The sequence below is a fragment of the Artemia sp. Qi Xiang Cuo genome, chromosome 8 (genome assembly GCF_049724085.1).
Source record: "Artemia sp. Qi Xiang Cuo chromosome 8, ASM4972408v1, whole genome shotgun sequence".
Lineage (NCBI taxonomy): Eukaryota > Metazoa > Arthropoda > Branchiopoda > Anostraca > Artemiidae > Artemia > Artemia sp. Qi Xiang Cuo.
In genome coordinates, this window is record NC_142801.1 from 63,571,763 (window position 1) to 63,595,749 (window position 23,987).

Below are 23,987 nucleotides of genomic sequence, written 5' to 3' on the forward strand. Positions count from 1 at the left end.
TAATATTTGCCATTTTGGGACGTCATGGCCGTCAATCTATAATTCTCTTACATTACGGTTCCTTTGGCCTAAGAACTTACAGTGACAAGTTTCAAAAAATTTAGAAGAAAATTAGCCTTTCTCAGGAGAACTAACTTTTTTTTTCAATTTTTTCTTATGATTTTGAGTTTTCTTGACCTAGAGAGTTAAGGATACAAGTTTTGTTCTCATGAGGAAAAAAAATGTCTGTCCTAGTCGGGCTTATTCTTGTGGCCCATTTTATCTATTTGGTTCCCCTTTGTTCACGTACTTACGGCTGCAAGTTTAACAAGTATCACAGACAACAGCATTTGGGTGCATTTTTGTGCCCTCAAGCACCCCTCCTCCAATAGCAATTTAGTTTCACCAGCCATTAAAATCTTTTGGTGTGAGGAAAGACCGAATTAGCCCACCATTAATGACAAAAAGTGGGAAATTGGTTTTAATGAAATAGTTGGCCTCTGAATCTTAAACAGCTATTTCATCCAATCTAAAATCTTCGCTCAGCGTCCTAAGTGTCCTACGTCTCAAAGCGTTCTCGAAGGCTAAGGCCCCAGGGTCTGGAGATTTTTACTTTGTAGTAGGAATGTACTTTGTACCAAAGTTTTTGGAGTAAGATATAGCGTGACGTAGACTAAGGTCTTTGTAGGAACTTTATTTCAACAATATATTAAATATATCTTGATCATTAAGCCTGGGTATTGGAGAATGCTTGGGTGGGAAGTCTTTTCCCAGGAACCTTTTTTAGCCCACCTATTGTACTTACTAAATGATTCCGTAAATATTATGAGCATTAAAAGTTACAACACATATGTATTTGTGAATTAAAAGGGAAGACACTGGAATCTAGGGTCTTGGTTAGAACAATCCATAGTGTATAGACCAAAGAACCTTTGGATGTTTGACCTAGTCTCATCGCCTTGGGGTTTAAAAAATCTAAAAGGACTAGTGGCGTCAATTTACGAAAACAAAGGGGGCTGGGGTGAGTTCAAAATCAATTTTTCAAAATCTAAGAGGGAAAATGTTGTTGTTTCTCTTCATTTTATATAATCAACATATCAAAACTGTCTTGTTCACAATCTAGAGAGATCAAATACCCCTCCCCCTGTCACCAACAGTTGCTCTTGGAACGAATTATTAAGAATTTAAAATTAAACTTGAAACAGAAACCTCACTGTTCTCAATGTGCATTTCCTAGTTGACAGTAGGCACGAGTCATAAGGCTTGGTCTTAATTATGATTTTCTGTCACTAATAATGTATAATCCAAGGATGTGATTTTTTCTTTGAAAATTTCAGTTCCTCCGCATGACCTTATTATTCTGGACGAAATTGGGGAAGCCGTCAATTCAATAGCTGGTCCTTACATTGAAGATGAAGAATCCACTTTTCTTTGTGTTGCCGCCGGAGGTAACTTCCTTCGATTTTTCAGACAAGAGCGATTTTTTTTTATTTATTTTCAATGGGAATAAACAGTTAAATTAACGCTTATAACCAACGAGAATTATCTGTTGTAGGAGGGAACTAACAGTCCCTCAACCTTCGAATTTTAGATATAAAGTTTGTCTAATATATTCCTGAATTCAATTTAGAGATTTTATCTACCAACTGTCCTTCAGAATTTTCGATCTAAAAGATCCACTATTAAAATAAAAAGCAAATCTATAATACATTTCATTATTGAAGATTTGGCATAAAAAACAATGTACTTTTATCGCATTGCGTTTGTGTAATTAAATAAGATCATAGGTGCAATGAATGCTATTGCCTGGTTGATATGTATAAACTTTAGTAGGCTATGTACAATATACATTTTGAATATAAAGTTAATCCTGGCGCTAAAAGTAACCTCACCGTTAGCGCCAAAAACAAAGGTGTCCGTGGTAAAATGAACATATGCATATAGTACTGGGAGCCCGGTTGCATCGCCGCCGGGCCCCAGTACTCGGCACGCGGCAGGTATGTATATATGGATTCTCATTGTCGCTTGTCTTCTAACCGCATCCTCTTCTTGATGTCATGGCGTCACCATAGGTTCGATAAAACAACCCTGGGAAAAATATGATTTTTTTCTTAAAGTTGTGACCTATTTAGATCGTTCTTGTGACCTGAAATGTCAATGATTTAACTAATTTCGAGGAAAAAATCTCTAAAGACATACATAAAGAATTATTAATCGTTTTAATTCATTAAAAAAAAGAAGCTTAATTTTAACGATAAGACGCTTTGTTGGTGGTTGTCAGGGCTTCCTTCCACACTTTATTATATGCTTGTCGTTCATTTTCAGGTGGTAGCAGAACTTTTAGGCTACGTTTTCTTTTAACACGAGAAAATGCAACGTATAACATACACCTTTGGTAAAAAAAAGGAGAACCAAGGTCAAAAGTTTGCCCTTGTGAGTTATGTATAGTCATGAGAAACACGTGTCAAAATGGAAATTGATGTCGTTGAAAAGTACATCCAAGTTGACCTTTCCCAGAGTCAACTGTAACTCGAGAAATCTGAACTTCGTTTCGTGATTTTTCCCCAGTAATTGTATTCGCCTTAATTATGTTGTTACTTAATTCAGTAACAATAAGGTGGGTCCCCTTACACATCTGTTCTGAAATATCTAAGCTGCACAAAAGCATAACTATTGTATTTTTCTTTATTTTTAAGTCATGTGGTGGCAAAACTACTGTGTCAATTGAATTGAGGAATTCTGAAGTAAATTCAATTCCTCCTTTTTCTTTATCTTTTATAGAATCGTAACTTTTATACGATTTGTGTTCTCCTGGGAGGTGATTGACAATTTTCGCATTTATTTTGTTAACTTCTTTGTTGATTGAAGCTAAAATTACTCGGTTCTTCCTTAAATTGAAACTTTGTTAAGAAAAACATTCTCCAAATACTTGCTCAGTTAAATGGCCACTGGAAATTATATCCCCCGGTAAATCCCGGTTAAAGTGATTTTTAGAAAAATTTCCATTTCTCAGCTCGAAGATGTATTTCGAAAATCTTTCCTGTTCAGGATCGACTCGTGTATTTTTCCCGAAGGAAATATGTTTGAAATACTTCCAAAGATGACTTCTTCTTGTTGAAAAGTCGAGTGTTTCACTGCGGTTGCTTCGGGGTTGAACTGGTAAACACTGCCGGAAATCACCTCCAGCGACTAAAATTTTCCCACCAAATGACAAGTTTGGATTTGCAATGGACCACAACAACTGATCCACATTTTGTAAGCCATATTTGGGAAGGATGGGTGCTTCGTCAAGTAGGAAAACTTCTACTTGAGCTAATTCTAAATATTTGTTAAAAACAGGTTTTATACTGGGATTTGAATCTGAGGAAAGTGGAACTGTCAAGCCAAAGTATCTAGTATTACCGGTACAAAGTATCACCGGTATCGCTTGGTTCATCTATGAAAAAACATTTTTTTTTTTCATCATAATTAGGATCATTGACAGTCTGTAAAATATTATTTGAGCTGTTTTCCTTGCAAAAGCCGATACATATTACCTCCAGTTCCAGCTGACTCACTAGAATATAGAAATTCCAAGTTTTGGTCATTTTTGTTAGTCTCAATTTTGTCCATGCCATATCGTTCCACCCGCAAAAAAACAACATTTCGACTGTCTATCGCCATCTTATTTAGTTTTGGGAAACCGAAGCGGCACTGGAACTTTCATTTTTAGCGATCACAAAACTTGCATTTGGATTTAAATCCCCACACGGAATATGAATGATCCGTTTAAAGACTAATTCTCTTGATTAAATATCGTCGGAATTTGCAATTTCAGCTGAAATAAAATCATTAATTTCGACTGGATTATGGATTCGATCCTGAGGACTCATGATAAATTGCAAATGTATAAGGGGTAGTCCATGTTTTTTAAATTCAATCGTATACAAATATGCTGCCACCTTTCCAAATATCTACCCCTTATTAATATCATTGATTTTATCGTCGAATTTTTGGTTTTGCAATTCGAGTAACGAGATCGGGACGATCTTGAGTGGACTGTTCTATAATAAAACTATCATCATAAAATTAGCGATATGATATCTCGCTAATTCAAGCCGTGTTATATGTGGACGACCCACAAAAGGTGCATGAAGTAGCACACCTCTTGTTTGCCCATCCTGAAGTTCCAGCAGGATAAAACATTGGGTAGGTAAAGGGTTCAACACAATTGTCGGCTTTTTTTTAAAATGACAAGATTTTTGCCACGTTGTTTTGCGACCATTTCATTTGTTGGAAAACTATGGTCAGCATTAAGAGTAAACAGAGCGCATACTTCATTACACACAGGAGATTTGAACCGTGTATAATCTACACTATCTGTCTACACTATCATCTACACTATCATCACTATCATCTACACAATCTACACTATCATCTCCAGAAATGACCGAAAACAGTGTCATATGGGACTTAATGATGGCGTTATCAAAACGTAGCTAGAGATGGAACTTTGATATGATCAGGAACTTTGAGTTGGGCTATTAGACAACCCTGTATGCTATTGCAATAGCCTGCTAGTTCTGATAGTCAGAAGATAATTTATGAAACTTGTGTCTGAATCCACTGCCTGATTACCAGTTATTGGTCCCTTTCTAGTTAGACTGTTTCACATACAGGAAAATACCTCCGGCTTTTTCTTGGTTGGAACAGTAATGAAGGTACCGCAAGGAATCAGGTATGAGAGTCACTAAAATATGACATAATACCCAAAAAACTTTTCAGAAGATACAGTTGTTTTTTCTTTTAGTTAGAACATAGAAGTGTCATATTATTTTGTATATGAGTATGCGGATTTTGTCAGAAAGTAAGGTTTATTTTTTAATATTATGTTTTGTTACTCAGCAATTGCACGTATGTATAACAATTAGCTTTCAAATGAGCCTTTATATATTTGTTTATAATGTTAAGTGCTCAATTAGCGGTGACAAAAAAAAGAAAAAAAAAAGAAAAAAGGAGACACATAGCTGCGCTCCATGCGAAGAAAGTGATCTTCCTTTTTACTCAAGAATGGGGACTGCAATTCCCTCCTTTTTCTTTGATCTGTAATGGAAATTCAATGACACTGTTTTCATTTCAATTGCACGCAATTTTTTTGGAGTTTCAGGCTGCTTTTCAAAATTCTCATAACTTTGTTGTCGCTACGAACTTTTTATCATTAAGATTATTCAAAATAATAGTTACCAATGCTGAAATCAACTTTAAATGGCAATTCTTCCTCACTTGACAGTTTTCTGTTTTAATACGGTTAAAAATTCCGATACTATGGGCCAGAGTACGTTCCTCACCAGGTTTCCCCTTCGGGCGTAACCATGTTTTAGTATATCTGAGGCATGTAGTTTTAATTGTAATCCCAAAAATATAAAACTAACTCATCAATACGAACTTACGATCCTCAGAAACCTTGCTGACTTTTTGAAAAAGGAGGAAGTCATCCCCACGAAGCTAAATGATCCTGATAAAATCCCTCGGTCAAGTTCAACATTTCAAATAACCTTATTACAGAGGTTTCAAGCCACTCTCTAAAAACTGCATAATGTGGATTTTTGTCGATAAGGATGGTCAAACATATGTGTTATTTTTTTTTGTTTTTTAAGGGGTGATTGTGTCAATTCAGAGATCGTGAATTATAGGGATATGAGGGGACTCATTCCAGTGGGCATCGAAAGGCCTAGTGTTCTTTTTGAGTAGCATAAAAGATTGGGCCACTGCAGCTTTTTTGGAACTGTGTGATGTAGGGGAAGAAAGTTTGTCTCAAGGATTGCTAAAATACAATCAAGTGATTTGGAGATAGCTGGAAATTACCTGAGATTGATCGATTGGAAATTACAAAAGAGCTACGGGCAAATCTTTCCAGTTTTATAGGTTACAATATCCCACTGTACTACTAAACATACATGCTGTTCAGACTAAACGCTTAAGATAGAAAATTACTTAAGGGCTTATTTCTGCTGAGATGACTCCTTTAAGGTTTCAAGAAATTATGCACCGTGGCGCAAAGTTTTGTATTACTTGTTTGGGAAGAGTCAATTGATTTATCTGTTATTGGGGAAGGGGTGTCTGAAGCCTCAAAGGTACTTTTTTTATGTCTAAAATGTATTTCTACAGGAAACCCCTACCAGCACCCCCAAAACAGCCGAAAACACAGTGGCCGGTTGTTCCACATGAGTTTGCACTGCTTAAAAGGTAGTAAGCCTTACTTAGACTTGACTTAAGGCTCCTGCCAAGGGTTCGGTGTAGATAACGATGAGACTAGGTGGCTCTAGGTAGACCTATGGCTTGTCAGGCTCGCAGCTTCTTCCACCGGGATGTGGGCTTGGGTGAGGAATTCGTCAGCTTTGTCTTTCCACCTAGTGGGAGGCGTCCTCTTGGTCGCTTCCATCCGTGTAGGGTGGGGTCAAAGTCGAATGTAACCCGTGCTGGGGCATCGCGTGACATGCAAAGGAGGTGGCCGTACCACCAAACAGTACGCTGGGCAAGCTGCGTCCAGAAAGGAGTTTGTGCCGTACGTGAAAGGTGGGTCTTGTTGCTAACGAAGTCAGTCCAGTGAAGTCCCTTGATTCTTCCAAGATGTTTCGTTTCTGTGACATCGACGGTGCTGAGGATAAATTTTGAAGCTGGCCACTTCTCCGCTCCATGCAGCAGCACGGTGCTGACTGAAGCATTGTAAATGCGTATTTTGGTAAAGCGGTTTATGTTTGGCTTTCGCCAGACGCTGGTAAGCCTCCCAACCAGTGCCGACGCGTTGGCTATTCGAGGTGTAAGCTCTTTTGTGATCAAGCCATCCTTCGACAGAATAGATCCCAGGTAAGTGAAGTCTTCAATAACATCTACTCGGTTGTTTCCGATGTTGACTTCCTTTACAGTAGAACGGGACATGGGGGGCTCAAGTAGCATAACTTTGGTTTTCTGCCAGTTGATCTTCACTCCAACTTTCGAGGCTTCTTCTGAGAGCACCTGGAGAGCTTTGGTGACCTTTTCGACGGTCTTCGCAACTAAAGCTATGTCTTCAGCGAAGTAAGCATCAGAGAGTAGCCGGTCTCCGAACTGAAGACCGAACTGAAGGCAATTCGTCGTGCTGATCATAACATGGTCTATGACGTAGTTGAAAACTCGGGAGCGGTAGCGCAACCTTGCCGGACGCCAGACTTCACCGAGAATGTGGGACTGCGTCTTCCATGGACTTGCACGCAGCTTTCCGTATCCTCATACAGCTTTTCAAAAAGTGAGCAATATTTCTTGGGTAGACCCGTAGTTCTTAGTATCAGCCAAAGTGAGCGGTGATCAATAGAATCGAAGGCAGCCTTAAAGTCCACGAATGTGATATACGGTTTTCGGTGGAACTCTTGCGTCTTCTCGATCAACTGGCGCATAGTGGAAATTTGCTCTGTCGTCGACCTGCCGAGCATGAATCCGGCTTGCTGGACTCTTCTCTTTCTACGTAAAAAGGTGGAACACCTGTCCAGGAGTGACATGGCGAAGAGTTTACCAGGAACGGAGAGAAGCGTGATCCCATCATAGTTGGAGCAGATTTGACGGCTGCCCTTACGTTTCCAGAGCGGCAATATGATGCCAGCATGCCAGTCATTCGGTATGCTTTCCGTCATCCATTCAGCTGAGAAGATTAACTGGAGCGACAGGATCATCGCTGCACCCCGTACTTGAGAAGTTCTGCGGAAATACCACAGACACCGGGGGCTCGATTATTATTTAACGGTTTTACAGAATTTTGGGTCTTAGAGGTGGTAAACGGTTGGGATACGAGGTTGGAAGTAGCCTCGGGTGTGGCCATGGCTGCTTGAATCAGATCTGGGTCGGGATGAGCAACTGCCTTGGCATTCAGAAGCGTTGAGAAGTGACTGCTCCAGGCGGAGAATTGGCCTGTGTCGTCATCCAGCATGCTTCCATCAGCAGACAAAACACAGCTCACGGTGGAAGTCTGCCTTTCCGTCAGCTCACAGATATTTTCGTAAAGGAAGTAGGTGTCTCCTTTATTTGAAGCATCTTCAAGATCGCTGGCTTTCCAGTCAACAAAGGTCTTCCTATCACTGTGCGGTAGGCTATTGCGCAGGCCATTGAGTCGTCTGTACTCTGGCACACTCTGGCCAGTAACAAGTAAATAGTAACATAGTATTACTACTTAGGTTACCATATGAAAGTATAAAACGCTGTCGGTAATGGAAAGAGTTATAAGTTTCATATAAACTTCTAGACCAAATTGTTTCCAGACATTTTAGCACTCAACTGGAAAGCCATTTTAGTATTATTTAAGGTACTTGTCTGTTCAACGAAACGCACTCAATAAGTTAAGTTAGGTTAATCCTAATGAAGTATACGTGAACTTGATGATAAAATAATACTTTAGAAGCAACATTATGGAAATTACGACAAAGAATTGTGGAAAGCAGGCCGCGCAGAACGCGTTATATTAAATACCTAAAACAAGTAAACAACAAGTAACAATTAAATAGACTTTTTTCTTTCTAAGAAGTGAAACTTTTTACTTTAATTTTTAGGGAGTCCTGAACCATCTATAACCTGGGAGAAAAACGGCCTTCCTATCATACGTTCTGAGATTTCTGAAATTCCTTCTTCACAACAAAATTGGATACATGTTTTTCATCATCGCTCTAACCTCCATTCAGTTTTTACTTGTGTAGCTGACAATACTGGTGGTATAAAGCCATTGCGAAAATCATTTACCATTGATATAATGTGTGAGTATGAATAATTTTTTTAGTTAGATTTTTTTGCAAACGTTTGGTGTATTATATATTTTTTTTTATTTATTTTTCTATAGGGTATACATATCTAAGGATTTTTTTTTGGTTTTAGTAATATACTTTTTTAACAAATAAATAATTCTTAAGGATGGATACAGTTGGCGGACTTAACCAACTCTATGAAACAACGGGCTATAGGAATTTAATGCTTAAATTCTACTATTTTGGGCTGTAAAGAGAGAAGACTATGATTGTTTGATCACGTTTTACGGACAAAGGACGATGGGCTACCAAAAAAAGAAAGCTATTGAAAGGAAATTGTCCGGATAGGAGCGTGCATACCTGTTTTAGCTTCAGAAGACCCTGTACTGCGTGAAGTTGGCAGTAGTAGCAGTAACCAATTGATTCTTTTGACACAATTCAAGCGTTAACTAGAAATTTTATACATGTCACTTGATATAGACAAAATATGAAAGAGACATACCAAACCACTTCAATCTATATGAAAAGATTTCAATTTGTCACTCCTTAAAATAGGCTATTCAAAGTAATACTATTTTTTCTAAAATTATTATTTGTCCCAAATTCTCCACTATTTGGTATCATGATTGTGAGGACATATCAGGAATTTTCTTTGAAATTCCTGAAATTTATATTAACTTCGAGCGAACTGATGAATGTTCTCATGATAGAAATTTTGGCACAATAAATAGAGCTTTCATCGTCTATAGGCAGGTAAAATGTAAAAATAAATGATTTCGAAAATAAAATTTCTGTTTTAGAAACTAAACAGAACTAAATATGTATTCCTAAGTACCTACTAACATAGTGTTCCAAAAAATTTTCCAAAATCAATTTTTTCAGATTTCTCGTTTTCGGTGTTACGTGCGCCTATTTATTTGTTGTTTTTTTTCACCAGAGTGGGTAATATAAAAAATTGGTCTTGGAATTTCGGGAACAAGGATCGTTTGAACGGAAATCATAAATTCTATTGCTCCTTTCAAGAGCCAAATGGGAATGGGGAGCTATGCCCTATTTTGCAGTCTTTTCATCCCAGGCACATCGCAGCTAGCTAAGGTGTTATGGCAAAATTTCAAATCAGCTATTGTAATAAATAAAAGCTAACTCACAAAAATGTGTGTCCAAAGGCAGTGCCAATCTAACAGCCTCGGGAGCAAGGACGCATAATTATGAAGAATTGCTTATTTTATGAAAGTCTTTGAAGGATCTTTGTAGAAAGGTTTGCATGTTAAACATTGTTATGGTCAAGTTCTCATTGAGGTTTTCTAAAAAATTATTTTAGTTTTTTCCAAAGATGTTTCCCAAAAACTTCCTCGGCCTATGCAAATGACTAATTTCAAATAAAAATTTGCCGGTGGGTTTACTAGAAAGGTGAAAATGTTAAACTTTGTTGGAAATAAGGTAACACAACAATTTATTACGAAATATTTTTCGGATCCCAGGAATCTTTTTTTTCATTGAAGTGAGCAAATTGTTCAAACAGCTTGTTCTACATGCAATGACTAATTGACAGGCTTAAAGAGAAAGACGCGAGTACTGTAGTATTTTCAATTAAACTCTAGTTTAAATTGTATTATTTAAAATTGAGAGCTGAGCCGAACTGCATCATTGAAGGTCTTGTGGTATATTGAAAAAACAGCCTTTCAAACAGATATTAGACGTTCCAGTGCCCTCTTTTTGTGTGAAAAGCGACATTTTTGTGAGTGACAACCCTATAAATTAAAAGTGAGATTTTGCAACATTTCAAGGTTAAATAATTAGGGTAGATCTGGCTTTGCAAAAGTGAAATGGTCGTGTAGTATTGGCAAAACATTATTTTGGAAAAAGATTGAAAGTTCTAGTGCCCTTTTTATGAGTTAAAAGTGACGTTTTTGTGAGTGACATGTGTATGAGATAATGGTGATAAACTGTATTATTTAAGAGTATGTATTATAATAATAAAATGATAATAATTTATTTTTACCTCTTTTGTTAAATAGCAACAATGCACGAGAGGATTATAAAGAGAGGAAGAAAGTGAGAAAAAACAAGAACAAGCAAAAAGGACAAAAAGAGATTGCTGGTGGAAAAACCATTTCTTTCGAATAGAAATTAAAAGTGCTAGTGCTGTCTGTATGAGTTAATTAAGTAAAAAAAAACAAATCAGTTTTACAACTGAAAGCCGGGAGCAACATTAAAACGAATAGAAATTACTACGTATATGATGAGGGTTGCCCCCTCCTCAACACCTAGCTCTTTACGGTGAAGTCTTTTAGTACTTTTAAGAAAGCTTCATATTGTTCTAATTAAACGACACTTCTGTTTCAGGGTCTTTCTTAAAACTGGGGACAACATTCAAACTTTAGCGTAAAGAGTAAGATTTTGAGGAGGAGGCAACCCCCTTCGTATACGTACTAATTTCTGTTCGTCTTAAGTTTTAATGCTGTTCTTTTCTTTCAGTTGAAAAAAACTTGCTGTTTTTTCAAATTTGATTTTTGATCGTTGTTCAAGTAATGCCAGGAAATCTGACTACGCCTCTATGGAGAAATACCCCTCCCACGAAATTATCCTTTAGACAGTTCAATCCCATTGAAAATTTAACCTGGGCAATTACCCTAACATCTCTGCGCATAAAATTGAAACGGAAAAGAGAAAGCAAGACATAAGACAATTTTGTATAGGAGTTATGGCAAATTCCCCCACTATAAAATTTCTCTTGAATATTTCACCCCCAGGAAACTTCCATCCTTATTGAAAATTCTCCCGTTGAAAAATACCCCATCAGAAAATTTACCCCACCCAAAAATGTATGAAAACTTCCCAATAACAGATACTATGCGTGAACAATTGACGAATTTTATACCTTAAGGACATTTCCCCTGGGGCCCGGGGAGGACAAGTTATATCCAAAGGCATAGCTATTGGGCCTTTCTACTACGATGAACAAAATGGCTATTTCAAAGTTTTACTCGGACGGTTTTTGGAAAAAAGGAGAAGGGGCAGGGGGCTTAGTTGCCCTTGAATCTTTTTAGTCATTTAAAAAGGGCACTAGAACTTTTAATTTCAGTTCGAATGAGCGCTCTCCAAATATTGTAGGACCACTGGGTCAATACCATAACCCATCGGAAAAATAAACAAACAAACAAGAAACAAAAAACAAATGAACACGCATCCCTGATCTTTCTTCTGGCAGAAAATCGAAAATCTCACATTTTTGCAAGTAGGAGGTTGAAACCTTTACAATAAGGTTATCTGATACGCTGAATCGGATGATGTTATTTTAGACTTTAATATTAATATTTTTAGACTTTTAGGGGGTGTTTCCCTCCTTTTTGTGAATAAGGCAAATTTTCTCAGGCCTTTGATGGGTAACACCAAACTTAATGAAACTTATTTATTTGGAATCAGCATAATAAGGCAATTCCTTTGACATATTTATTGGTATTAAAATTTCGTTTTATAGAGTTTCGGTTACCACAAACTGTCTGGAAATGACTAGATAGCTAATAGACTTCGTCATTGGCTCTGCAGGCTGGGGTATCTTTGTGACAAAACATGATATGGGATTAAAATGTTTGAGTTATTTCATTGGGATACATTCTAAATTCATAACAACTATGTTTCTACTGCAACCATGATTAAAATGAACTTCAATAAACTCCCACTTCAAGAGTGGATAAATTTTATTTTATCTTTCAGTAAAGTAAGTGAATGCCTGAGCATTAGAAGAGTAAATCCTTCAGTACCACTTGCATGTTTTATATACTGCATTTTAGCCAAGAATCTTTTGAAAACTTTTCTTTTCTGGAAATTTTTTTTTATTTCTTTTCTTTTATGAAAGAAAAAAAAATGCTCTCTTTTCTAGTGCTTCCCGAAAATGTAAAACTTACTTCGGAGAAAGGCTCTTTTCGTGATGGTAATGAAGCAATATTTGAGTGTCAAGTAGACGGAGTTAAGCCAGCCCCATTAATCCACTGGTACCTTAATTCTGAGCTACTTGACGTTAATTCTACTTGCCAGGTATGTCGTTTTTACTTATTTTGTATAATTTCTAGAACCTAGTAATTCCTTGACCTATAGTTCCTAGCCAGTACTTCATGGCGTTTTAGTTTCTTTTTAATTTGTCCAATCATGGGCAGGTACGTAAATTTTAAAATAGCTCCAATAATTTCCATTGGTGGAGCTGTATGCTGGCTCAGTATATCTGTAATGAAATGGCTCGTTTTGCTCGTTTATATTTTCTCGTATATTTTTTTTATTCGTTTTCTACTGATTTTCACACATGTTCTTTTATTTTTATTTGTATGGTTCCCACTAAGTGTAAAAACTGCATACCAATATCAAACATCTTTTGTATTAAAAATTGAGCCGTATTACTAATTAATATATTAGTATATTTATTACTAATTACTAATTACTAATCTTTCCCTTTTTCGGGGGGGGGGGGTTACTAATTTTGACTCAGTTTTCGACTAATTATACTGATTTTTACCTAGATTTTACTAATTTTCGACTTATTTTCGACTAGGTCAAAAAATTGGGGGGGGGGGTTCAAACCGGGTAACCCCCCCCCCCCCTGGATACGGCCTTTGCATCTTGACTCACTTTCTACGCGAAAAGGAGAAAGCGTATTTCAATTATCATATTATTACAAATCTACTGCTGATTCCGAATTTTTTTTTTCTTTGGAGATCGTGTCTAACCAATTCCATAATTGTGGAATACTTGGACAAGAATTTTTTTCGACGAAAATTTTAAGTTTTATCGGCCTATTTGCGTATCAAATGTATTACGCACAAGAAATTGCCATTTCATGCTGTTGTTTAGCTGTCATTTGACTCATTTGACTGATATGATTTATTTAATACTTCTTTCTTTTACATACAGTAGTGTTTAGTTTAAATCTAACTTCTATGACTGAGGCTATCTGTATCTCCCAAAAATACATTTTTGACCCAAACTTTCCAGCTTTCCTTACAGATTCGTTAGTCAGTAGAGGAACCAGGGATAATCTCTATTGCCACTGGGCTAGCCTACTGTCATGCAGTTTTCCAAACATTATTCTTTGAGAAAACTGGAAAAAAAAAACTGTTTTTATTAAAAGGTACAATTAACGGTACTGGTGCATTAAATGGTCACTTCTAAAAAATCAAGTTTGGTTAATGCTAATGAAATAAAATAAAATAGGATGAATATATAATAGTTTAGAAACAAATTTCGGCTATATATTTGCACATTAGGAGGGGTGGGGGGTAAAGCATAGTATATATTAAATAAGTAACCAAACCCAACCTAACCTAGGTACCTCCCCCCTAAACCCCAAAAAGAACAGTTTAAATATCGTAAACGCAATGAAAACCACGCTCTGCATTGCATTACTTAATAGCGGTCTCTTGTATTAACCCGCCTGGAGCGGGTTTTTCGTGACTACTTTCCTTGTAAAGGCCCATCTAATGCACTAGTACCCAATTAACATCTATTACGTACAGTGTTTGTGTGTGTGTATGTAAATGTTTAAATACATGTATATGCTGTTGAGGTGGAATAAGAAGCATATATTTGTATATGTCTATATTCTTCATAATGAATGGACATAAAAGGGTTTAATCCATGTTTCTCACAATAAGAAAAGCAAGAATTTTCACGTTTTATACACAGTGAATTTAAGGCTTTTATGGCTGTATGTATACATTTTCGGGTGGGAGGGGGATTTAGGGGGTTTTCCACGGTGAATTTTCTATAATGAGGGAAGTTTAGAGGAGGGAACTTGTCAGGAGAAATTATACACTGGGGGAATTTGTCAAAATTCCTATACAAAATTATTTTTATACGTCTTGCTTTCTCTTTTCTCTCTCAATTATACGCGTGTGGTTATTAAGGATATTTGTCCAGTATTAATTTTCACCGAGATTGAATTGTATAGAGGACATTTCCGTGGGAAGGGGGATTTTTCCGCGGAGGTAGGGCCAGATTTCCGGGTATTATTTAAAAAAGATCAGAAATTAAATGAAAAAAAATCTAGTTTTTTCAACTGAAAGTATGGAGCAACATTGAAACTTAAAATAAACAGAAATTTTTACATATATGAAGGGATTGCCTTCCCCTCAACACCTTGCTCTTTACGCTAAAATGAATTTTGTCACAATTCCTTTAGAGTGACTCCTTAAACACAAGGGTAGAACATAAGAAGCTTTTTTTGAAAGTACTAAAAAAAACTTTAGCGTAAAGAGCGAGGTGTTGCGGAGGGGGCAATCCCCTTTTTATACGTAATAATTGCTGTTCTTTTTAAGTATTAATATTGCTCCTTACTTTCAGCTAAAAAACTTAATTTTTTCCCTTTAATTCTGATCAGGATCGATCCCCTTTCTTAGGGGAGAAAGGGGTTTTAATTTCTGTTTCTGAAAATTTGGAAAATGTTTCGTGTGCTAACAGCAACGATGAATTAAAATGAAACATTTTACATATTTGGAGTCAGCTTGACCAAAATATTGTATTGTTTCATATGTTGTAATCAGAACAGTTCCTATTTGAAGTTTCGATTCCTATTGACATGGGTCGTTCATCACTTACAGTTTGTTACTACAATCACTTTGATCCAATGCTCTCTTAAATGCGAAAGACTACTCCCTCCTTCGAACCTTATTTTACATTCATGTTTAATATCCGTACAACAATGCTTCGATAATGATAATAATCACCGAAAAAATACAACCCTCGAAACATATATTGAAAGGGAGGTCCTTAAATATCAGAAATCAATTATACCTTCATTGTTTCCACGGTTTTCACAACGAGGTTGTCAAATAAGCTTTTTTAATAGGGATGTGTCAGTAGAGGAGCTTCTCTAATTTCGAGAATAACAAGATCACAGCCAATCAGAGGGTTACAATCCGAGGAGAACAAGACCACAACCTCTTTGTAGACCAATCACAGAGCTAGAAAAACTAACGGGACTGACGCAACTAATATAAGGAAGGATTTTCAGTATAGTTGTTATTAGTGTGAGAATACAATTCAAGGAGTGAGAACAGTTTTACTTTACGCGTTATTTATTTAGCAAGATATATATTTGCAATAACGAGTGGAATGTTTGCACTATTAGAGGTTGATAGTGGAGCTGGTAGCAGCAGCAATGATACAAGAGCTCCAAACATTACGGTAGAAATAACGGCTTTGTCTTGAATGGGATGAAGTATATGCAAGATATGGGTTATCTTTGAGTAAATTCAAATTGGAGGACCAATTATACTTCACTCCGAAAGTCGATATAGTACATATACATAGACTTCAAAGTGCTTTAAATACAATAGTGAAGTATATTGAGGATAATATGTTATATCGGTAATTGTATATGTATAATATATTATTGTTGTAATCATGCACACACAATAAAATTGTTTCGAAATCGAAAATGTTCCCTTTCTTTTTGTTAGATTTTTTTAAAGTAGATTATCGAATATTCATGAAGTAGAACGAATTGTGGTTAGTCTAGAGTCAGCAGTGAGAGTGTTAGGATTGAAAAATGAATGATGAATGAATTTGAGAAAGAGAGAATTAAGTCGAATCTTGTGATTATGGAAAAAACGTTTGATTCTAGATAACGATTTTCTCGAGTTATCTCTTCAATGAAAGATATTTTCTCAGGGAACACTTGAAAATATAATGGGGAATGATTTTCCCCCGTTGGACTATTGTATGAGGCTTTTACAACATGACTCAAATGCTTTTACTCAATTTATTGATATATTAATTGAAAGAAAGCAGAATAATATCGTGGATAAACTTTTGAAAACGTTGCCATAGATACTATGTAGATGACTCTCTCTTCAAAGCAGGTTATGTAACGTCACAGAGTTACTCCTCTTTCTCTCCTACCCCCTCTGAATTTATCGAACGTGGATCAGTTTCTTTTCATCTGTGAGAGAGCTGATATCGGAAACCAAAAAATGTTCTATACATGTCCACTGTGCATGTACACTCTTGGCAGTTGGTCATCATGTGAGAGTTGTACAATTATTGATGAGTATAACGAAAAGTGCAAATTATGCAATCCGTGGAAATTACCCAGAGGATATGCAGTACAAATTAAAGTCTGTAATTCATGTCTTGAAGAGATTTTTGACTCTCACCCTAGAGGGTAACTATGCTCCAATTGCCACAAGGACAAATGTGATCAGTGGGAGAATACTTATCCTGGTATGATTGGAAAGAGCCCTAAACGAGATTTTAGTTTATATCAACGAGATAGGTATCCTCGTGGTTTTAAATTATTTTGGGAGAAAGAATCAGGTCTACGATATAACTGTTGGGGTGACAAGACAATTTGGATTCTACGTCATCGTTGTAAACATACTGCCTGTTATGACTATAAATCTGGTGATTTTTATTTGGCTGTTACAGAATGTGATTTGCCACTTGAAAACACTGTATGTCATATTGCTTCAAATAGACAAATTGAAACACGTGAATTTCACAATATGAATGCAAATAGTATCATTGACTATACAAAGAGATAAGAGTGAATTTACATTGTATTGTAGAAAATGTGACCCTGATTTTGCAGCCAATCAAGATCAATATATAGTGAATTCAAATGATCTACCAGCATTAGTGGTTCTCGACAGTTGCCTATACGCCAAAGAAGAAGAAGAAATCTAAGTGAAGAGTAAAGACATTGTTGTTGTGTATATACATATTTTTTTATTAATAAACATATTTAAATACATTTTTAAAACACTTTACTTGTAGGGCACTAAAATCAATATTATACAGGTCTGAGAGGATATTTTCCACCATAAAGTCGTTCAGACGTGGATTGTCTATGAAAATGTTGAGAAACTGCTTGTAAGTATAACAGCGACATCTGAAGACGAAATATAGTAGCGCATGAAAACTGTAACTTTTAGTCGTTAGATCCTGCACTCTCTTCTGGAAAACTAATAATAGTTTTCCCACTGCTTTCAATATAGTTGTTGTTATGTGGAGTGTAGAATGTATAGGGTAAGCCAAGAGTATAAAAAATTCAATAGTCTTCATTGTTCGAAAGATGCAGAGCCAATGACCGGTATTCACAGTCGACGAACTGCTATTAGCAATGATTAGGGTATTGTTTGCACTTTGAGTTTTTTAAAGGAAGTCCGATGGTAGGTAATAGTATCTGTATTTGGACATGAAGGGGACCATATTAAATACACTGTTTATTTGACTAGTGTTCATGGTGCAAGGTCTAGTAGAACACTGCCTTCGGGAGTGATTTCCCAATAGGTTTTAAATTGATTTAACGAGATTAGTGCGCTACTCTCAGGTAATGGGTCGGCAAATGTACACTCTAAACGCACACTCCCCGTTCGTTCTATACTCATATCTTGAGTGCCAGACAAGTCTAGTACAATGATACCCTGTGTTTTAGCGAACATTTCTTCGGTTATACCATTTTCAATTAGTTGTAAATCATGATCTAGGGTGTGAATTGTCAACTCATACAATGTCCTATAGGATTTATGAAAAGATAGATTGTAGAGTGGGATTCCATTTACTTTGCAGACAAGAGATGAAAGCCCAAACATCTCAAATTTATGTGGGCAGCCAGTCCACGATCCTATTGCGCTATCGCTTTTAACAAATGCCAATTCTAATTTGATGGAATTTCACCATTGATAAAGGATGAGTCGGTGAAGGTGCGCGAGCCTTTGGCAATATGAAGTTGATTTCTGATTGTATGAGGAACAAGTAGTTTAATATTATTTCCACTGGCTCTCAGTTTTTCCAATACCAAAGCAACAGAGCTCATAACCTGCTGCTTTCGTACATGTAGTGTTACCGAGGTGAGGGAGAGAGTTACAGCAGGATTGGCAGGAAGTTCCTTTCGTAAAATGAAACTGGATGGAGCAAGCGTTAATATTTGGTGGTAGCCATTGGGGTATATTGGAGGCGGATGGATTTCGTCCCGAATGAGGCAGGCTATGTCTGCTGACCACGTGCCTCTGGATATGGGGCTTTCTCTAACAAAACACTCCATGTAAATGAGCAGCCTCAACCTTATGAGGTTGGTGGAGCCCACCCCAGGGACTTTCAGTATCTAGGCAAGTCCTAGCTCTAATTAGATCCCATGCCTAGGGTCGGTTGGGCCTGCAACCCTCCACCCGGAAATTTTACTGCAACGAAAAACAATGATACTGCCTCGGATGACCTACCCCCCCCTTTACCTTCCACGACCCCAGCATGTCCCTGGACCGATTTCAGACCATCGAATGAACCTTATTGACGAGGGTGGAATACGAATCGCTACCTCGAACGTACTCACACTCAACTTTCCTTTAGCTAAATCAATGCTTGCCTATGAGCTAAAATGCTTCAATATAGCTGTGGTTGGTCTAACGGAAACCTACCTTGTCGGAAGAAAGCTTAAGAAAACTGATAAATGGCATCGTCTGATCTTGTCTGGTTGCCATAAAAGCACCATATAGGATACAGGCCGTATAGAAAGTGCCTAATCAAAGAGGTGTTTTTTCTTGTCGAAAAAGTTTTCAAATAGATTACTGTTGGCTCAGCTCCAGCACAAGCATGGAAAGTGGACAATTATTGTATGCTATGCTCCCACCAATCCTAGTCCTGCGGAAGTGAAGGGTCAGTTCTATGCGGAACTCTCAGCGACCCTGTCTAGAGTCCAACCCCATGACATCGTCACTTTTCTGGAAGACCTTAACGCGACGGTAAACGACAGGGTGTGTGGAGAAGTGTTCTCGGTCCTGTGACTCCAGATTCACTGAATGACAACGGACAAAGACTCCTCCAGCTCTGAAATATGCGTAATCTGGTTATTTCAAACACGCTCTTTCAGAGACGAGATATACACAAATACACTTGGTACAGTAACGACGGCCAGACAAGGAAGATGATCGATTATGTTATGATCTCGGGTCGCTGGCGCTCGTCGATAACATATTGCCGGACTTATAGGTCGGCCGAACTTGGAAACACAGACCATAGGATGTTAGTTGCCACACTGAGGCTACGCCTGAGAGCACAAGAACCAGAAAGACGGCCTCGCAAGCTCGATCTGAGTAGTCCGGCTACATCTCAGATGCAACAGAAGTATGCTTTCGATATCTCTAACCAGTTTAGCTGCCTCCAAGTTCTGGATGACCCTGAAGTAGCCTGGAAGTCTTTCAAAGATAATATACTTGATTCTGCTGGCAGTACCATTGGCCGCAGCAGACAAAAGAATAAACCCTGGATATCCCAGGAGACTCTGTCTGTAATCGAGCTCCGCCGGAAGGCCCGTTTAGCAAAGAATATGCCAGAGTACAGACGACTCAATGGCTTGCGCAATAGCCTACTGCATAGTGATAGGAAGACCTTTGTCGACAACAAAGTGAGCAATCTTGAAGATGCCTCGAGAAAAGGAGACACCTGCTCCCTCTACAAACACCTCCGCGAGCTGACGGAAGGGAAGACTTCCACCGTGAGCCGTGTTTTTTCTGCTGACGGAAGCATGCCGGATGACGATGCAGGCCAACTCTCTGCCTGATGCAGTCACTTCTCAACGCTTCTGAATGCCGAGGCAGTTGCTCATCCCGACCCTGATCTGATTCCTGCAGCAATGACCACACCCGAGGCTAGTTCCTACCTCGTATCGCAACCGTTTACCACTTTTGAGATCCAAAATGCTGTGAAAAGGTTAAATAATAATCGAGCCCCCGGCGTCTGTGGTATTTCTGCAGAACTCCTCAAGTACGGGGGTGCAGCGATGATTCTGTGGCTCCAGATAATCTTCTCAGCTGTATGGACGACGGAAAGCATACCGAATGGCTTGCGTGCTGGCATCGTATTGCCGCTCTGAAAACGTAAGGGCAGCCGTCAAATCTGCTCCAATTATCGTGGGATCATGCTTCTCTCCGTTCCTGGTAAACCCTTCGCCATGTCACTCCTGGACAGGTGTTCCACCTTTTTGCGTAGAAAGAGAAGAGTCCAGCAAAGCGGATTCATTCCCGGCAGGTCGACGACGGAGCAAATGTTTACTATGCGCCAGTTGATCGAGAACACATGAGAGCTCCATCAAAAAGCGTACATCGCATTCGTGGACTTTAAGGCTGCCTTCGATTATGTTGATCGCCGTTCACTTTGGCTGATACTAAGAACCATGGGTCTACCCATGAAATATTGCTCACTCTTTGAAAAGCTGCATGAGGATACGGAAAGCTGCGTGCAAGTCAAAGGAAGACGCAGTCCCACATTCCCAGTGAAGAATGGCGTCCGGCAAGGTTGCGCCACCGCTCCCGAGCTTTTCAACTGCGTCATAGACCATGTTATGGCCAGCACGTTAAATCGCCCTCAATTCGGTCTTCAGTTCGGAGACCGGGTACTCTCTGATGCTGACTTCGCCGACGACATAGCACTAGTTGTGAGCACCGTCGATAAGATGACCAAAGCTCTCCAGGTGCTCTCAGAAGAAGCCTCGAAAGTTGGACTGAAGATCAACTGGCAGAAAACCAAAGTTATGCTCCTTGAGCCCCCCACGTCCCGTTCTACTGTAAAGGAAGTCAACATCGGAAGCAACCGAGTAGATGTGGTTGAAGACTTCACTTACCTGGGATCTATTCTGTCGAATGATGGCTTGATCACAAAAGAGCTTACATCTCAAATTGCCAAAGCTTCAGCACTTGTTGGGAGGCTTAGCAGCATCTGGCGAAAGCCAAACATAAGCCGCCTTACAAAAATGCACATCTACAATGCGTCAGTCAGCACCGTCCTGCTGTAAGGAGCGGAGACGTGGCCAGCTGCCAAATCTATCCTCAGCGCCGTCGATTTCGCTCAGACGAAACATCTCCGAAGAATCGAAAAACTTCACTGGACTGACTTCGTTAGCAGCCAGACTCTCCTATCACGAACGGCTTAAACTCCTTTCTCGACGCAGCTCGCCCAGCGTACTGTTCGTTGGTACGGCCACCTCCTTAGCATGTAATGCGACGCCCCAGCACGGGTCGCATTCGACTTCGACCCCACCCTACACGGATGGAAACGACCCAGAGCACGCCCACCCACTAGGTGGAAAGACAAAGCCGATGAATTCCTCACCCAAGCCCACATCCCGGTGGAAGAAGCTGCGATCCTGGCAAGCATTAGGTCAACCTGGAGGCGCCTAGTCTCATTGTTCTCTACGCTGAACCCTCGGCAGGGGCCTTAAGTCAAGTCAAGTAAGTCATTGGGGTATATTAAATATCTCATGATATATTTTTCCAACTAGATATAATTCACTAGTTGTAACATTTTTAAGTGTATCTGTACTATTATTATCTGAAATATATTCATACCCATTGGAGGTGCATCTCAAATCCTTGTATGACTTGGGTGTTATCAACATGAATTGCATATAGCTTGTATAATTTGAGAGATTTTTGCTTGTGCTCACCAGCGTGCTATTTATGTAGACACTGATTTGACGAATCATATGTAAATCTATAAATGTCGAAGACATGTCCATAAAGTAGTCCTCATTGGAATAAATTTGAAAGTGGATTTTATCGAGAGTGGTTGTTGCGGATAGAACTGTTCATAGTATCCATGTATTATACTTACATCTACATTTTCTGCATTGAATAAATTTAAGGATAAAGTGATGGAAGATTGAAAATCCATATACGGTAGATATGCCATTGTTCAATCTATGAAAAGAAATCCATTTTCGATCTAACAATTCTCTTCCTGGGGCTTCTTCTTCTGTTTATTGTTCGTATCGTCTTTTTCCTTCTTTTCTTTGACAGGGGTGATGTCTTTCGTTTCTGACCTGAGTTTCTCAACCTTTAAAAACCTTTTCCATTTTGTTGAGATTTCAATTGTTCGCCAAGGGTTCGCGCACTGGACCTAAGATTTTCCGAAGCACTTTTTTTAAAATCCTTGCTAGAGCTCCAATCGTATAGTGTAGAAGATGCGAAATCGGTCGCAGCCAGTACAATATATTTTTTTAGCCAGAGGTAGTGCAGAGCGAGACAGCTTAGCAAACCAACTGCCATGACCATTGCCGGACATTGATGAACGACCATTGTAATAGTCCATTCTATTGCCCAATTATCTTGGGCCAAGAGTATTAACATAGCAGTCAGTGTTCATTCAGAGTTCATGGTGAAAAGACCTGTTTTGGATTCAAACCTATTGCAAAGGATTATATCAATGCAGACGAAAAAAATATCTTTCTCGTGGATTACAAACAAACCTGTGTGGCAAGTTTATCTTTAATGAACTTAATTTACTATTATTCAGCGCTCGTCACCTGACTATCACGTGTACTTCGCGTGTGTTGGTTTAAATTATTTTTGAAGTGAATTTATAATGAGATGAGCGTTTCCGAGCTTTTGTATTCACCGCTGTTGAACTTTGTTTTTGAAAATTTAACTGGTGTTGATGAAGCCGTTATTTTACGGATAGGAGTGGACTTTTTTAAAGATTTGGAAACTGTTAAGTCAGAGAAAGCAAAGCTATGGAGTTTTGTGAATGAAAATGATCCCCCTGTCAGAAGGGGCATTAATGCAATTCTCAGTCACCTGCAAGATATTATAAACTTTATGAAGAAATGTGATGCCGATGGAAAACAGCTCCCTTGTTTTGTCATCAAAGGCCAACAGAAGTCCCTGTTATCTCTGCTACAGCATTTACACACGTCACAGCCAAGCTTGCGAGCCTTGAGGAAGCGATTTCACTAGTTTCTGCCAAGACGGATTCATACAATCTGAACTTTCCTCAAATACCTGTGATTAGCCAACCTGCTGCGTGTGATACGCATACTAAAATTTTGATCTCCGATCCCCCGCCTGAGCATGGTGACTCGCTAAAGCGAAAATCAGTAAAAGACTCAATTTCTGGTCATCAGCTGGTGTCCGGTGTGCGAGCGACTAAAAAGAGGTGGACGGTGAATATTGAGAAATCTACAGCTGAAGATTTTTGCAAATCAGCAAAGGAAGCTCTACCTGGTTCTAGTGTGAAAGTTTTATCTAAAAAACACACTGGTGCTACTCGAGAAGTCCCGTCTGATTTTGACCTTGAATTGCTACGGAACCAGTTTGGTATGATCGGGTCTAGTCGATTTGGAATAAGCAAATCGGTTAAGCTTGAATTTGCAGACGCGATTATTAAAGGATCATTTCTGCGAAATGGTGTGAAGATTGGGTATGAAAACTTCCGTGTTTATGAGTTCAAGCAATTGCCAAAGTTTTGCTTCAAGTGTCGTTCCCCTGCGCACTTAGAAAATGC

At 38.5% G+C, this 23,987-nt stretch overlaps 1 protein-coding gene across 1 annotated transcript in view; it reads left to right on the forward strand.

Annotated features, from left to right (window-relative positions):
• LOC148949688 (protein turtle homolog B-like) overlaps positions 1–23,987 on the forward strand; it is a 211,503-nt gene that overhangs the window by 29,325 nt on the left and 158,191 nt on the right. The window contains exons 5-7 of the mRNA XM_089093061.1: positions 1,317–1,427; positions 8,535–8,735; positions 12,607–12,761. Coding sequence (XP_088949187.1) covers positions 1,317–1,427; positions 8,535–8,735; positions 12,607–12,761 — 467 coding nt within the window. The remainder of the gene's footprint in view (positions 1–1,316; positions 1,428–8,534; positions 8,736–12,606; positions 12,762–23,987) is intronic.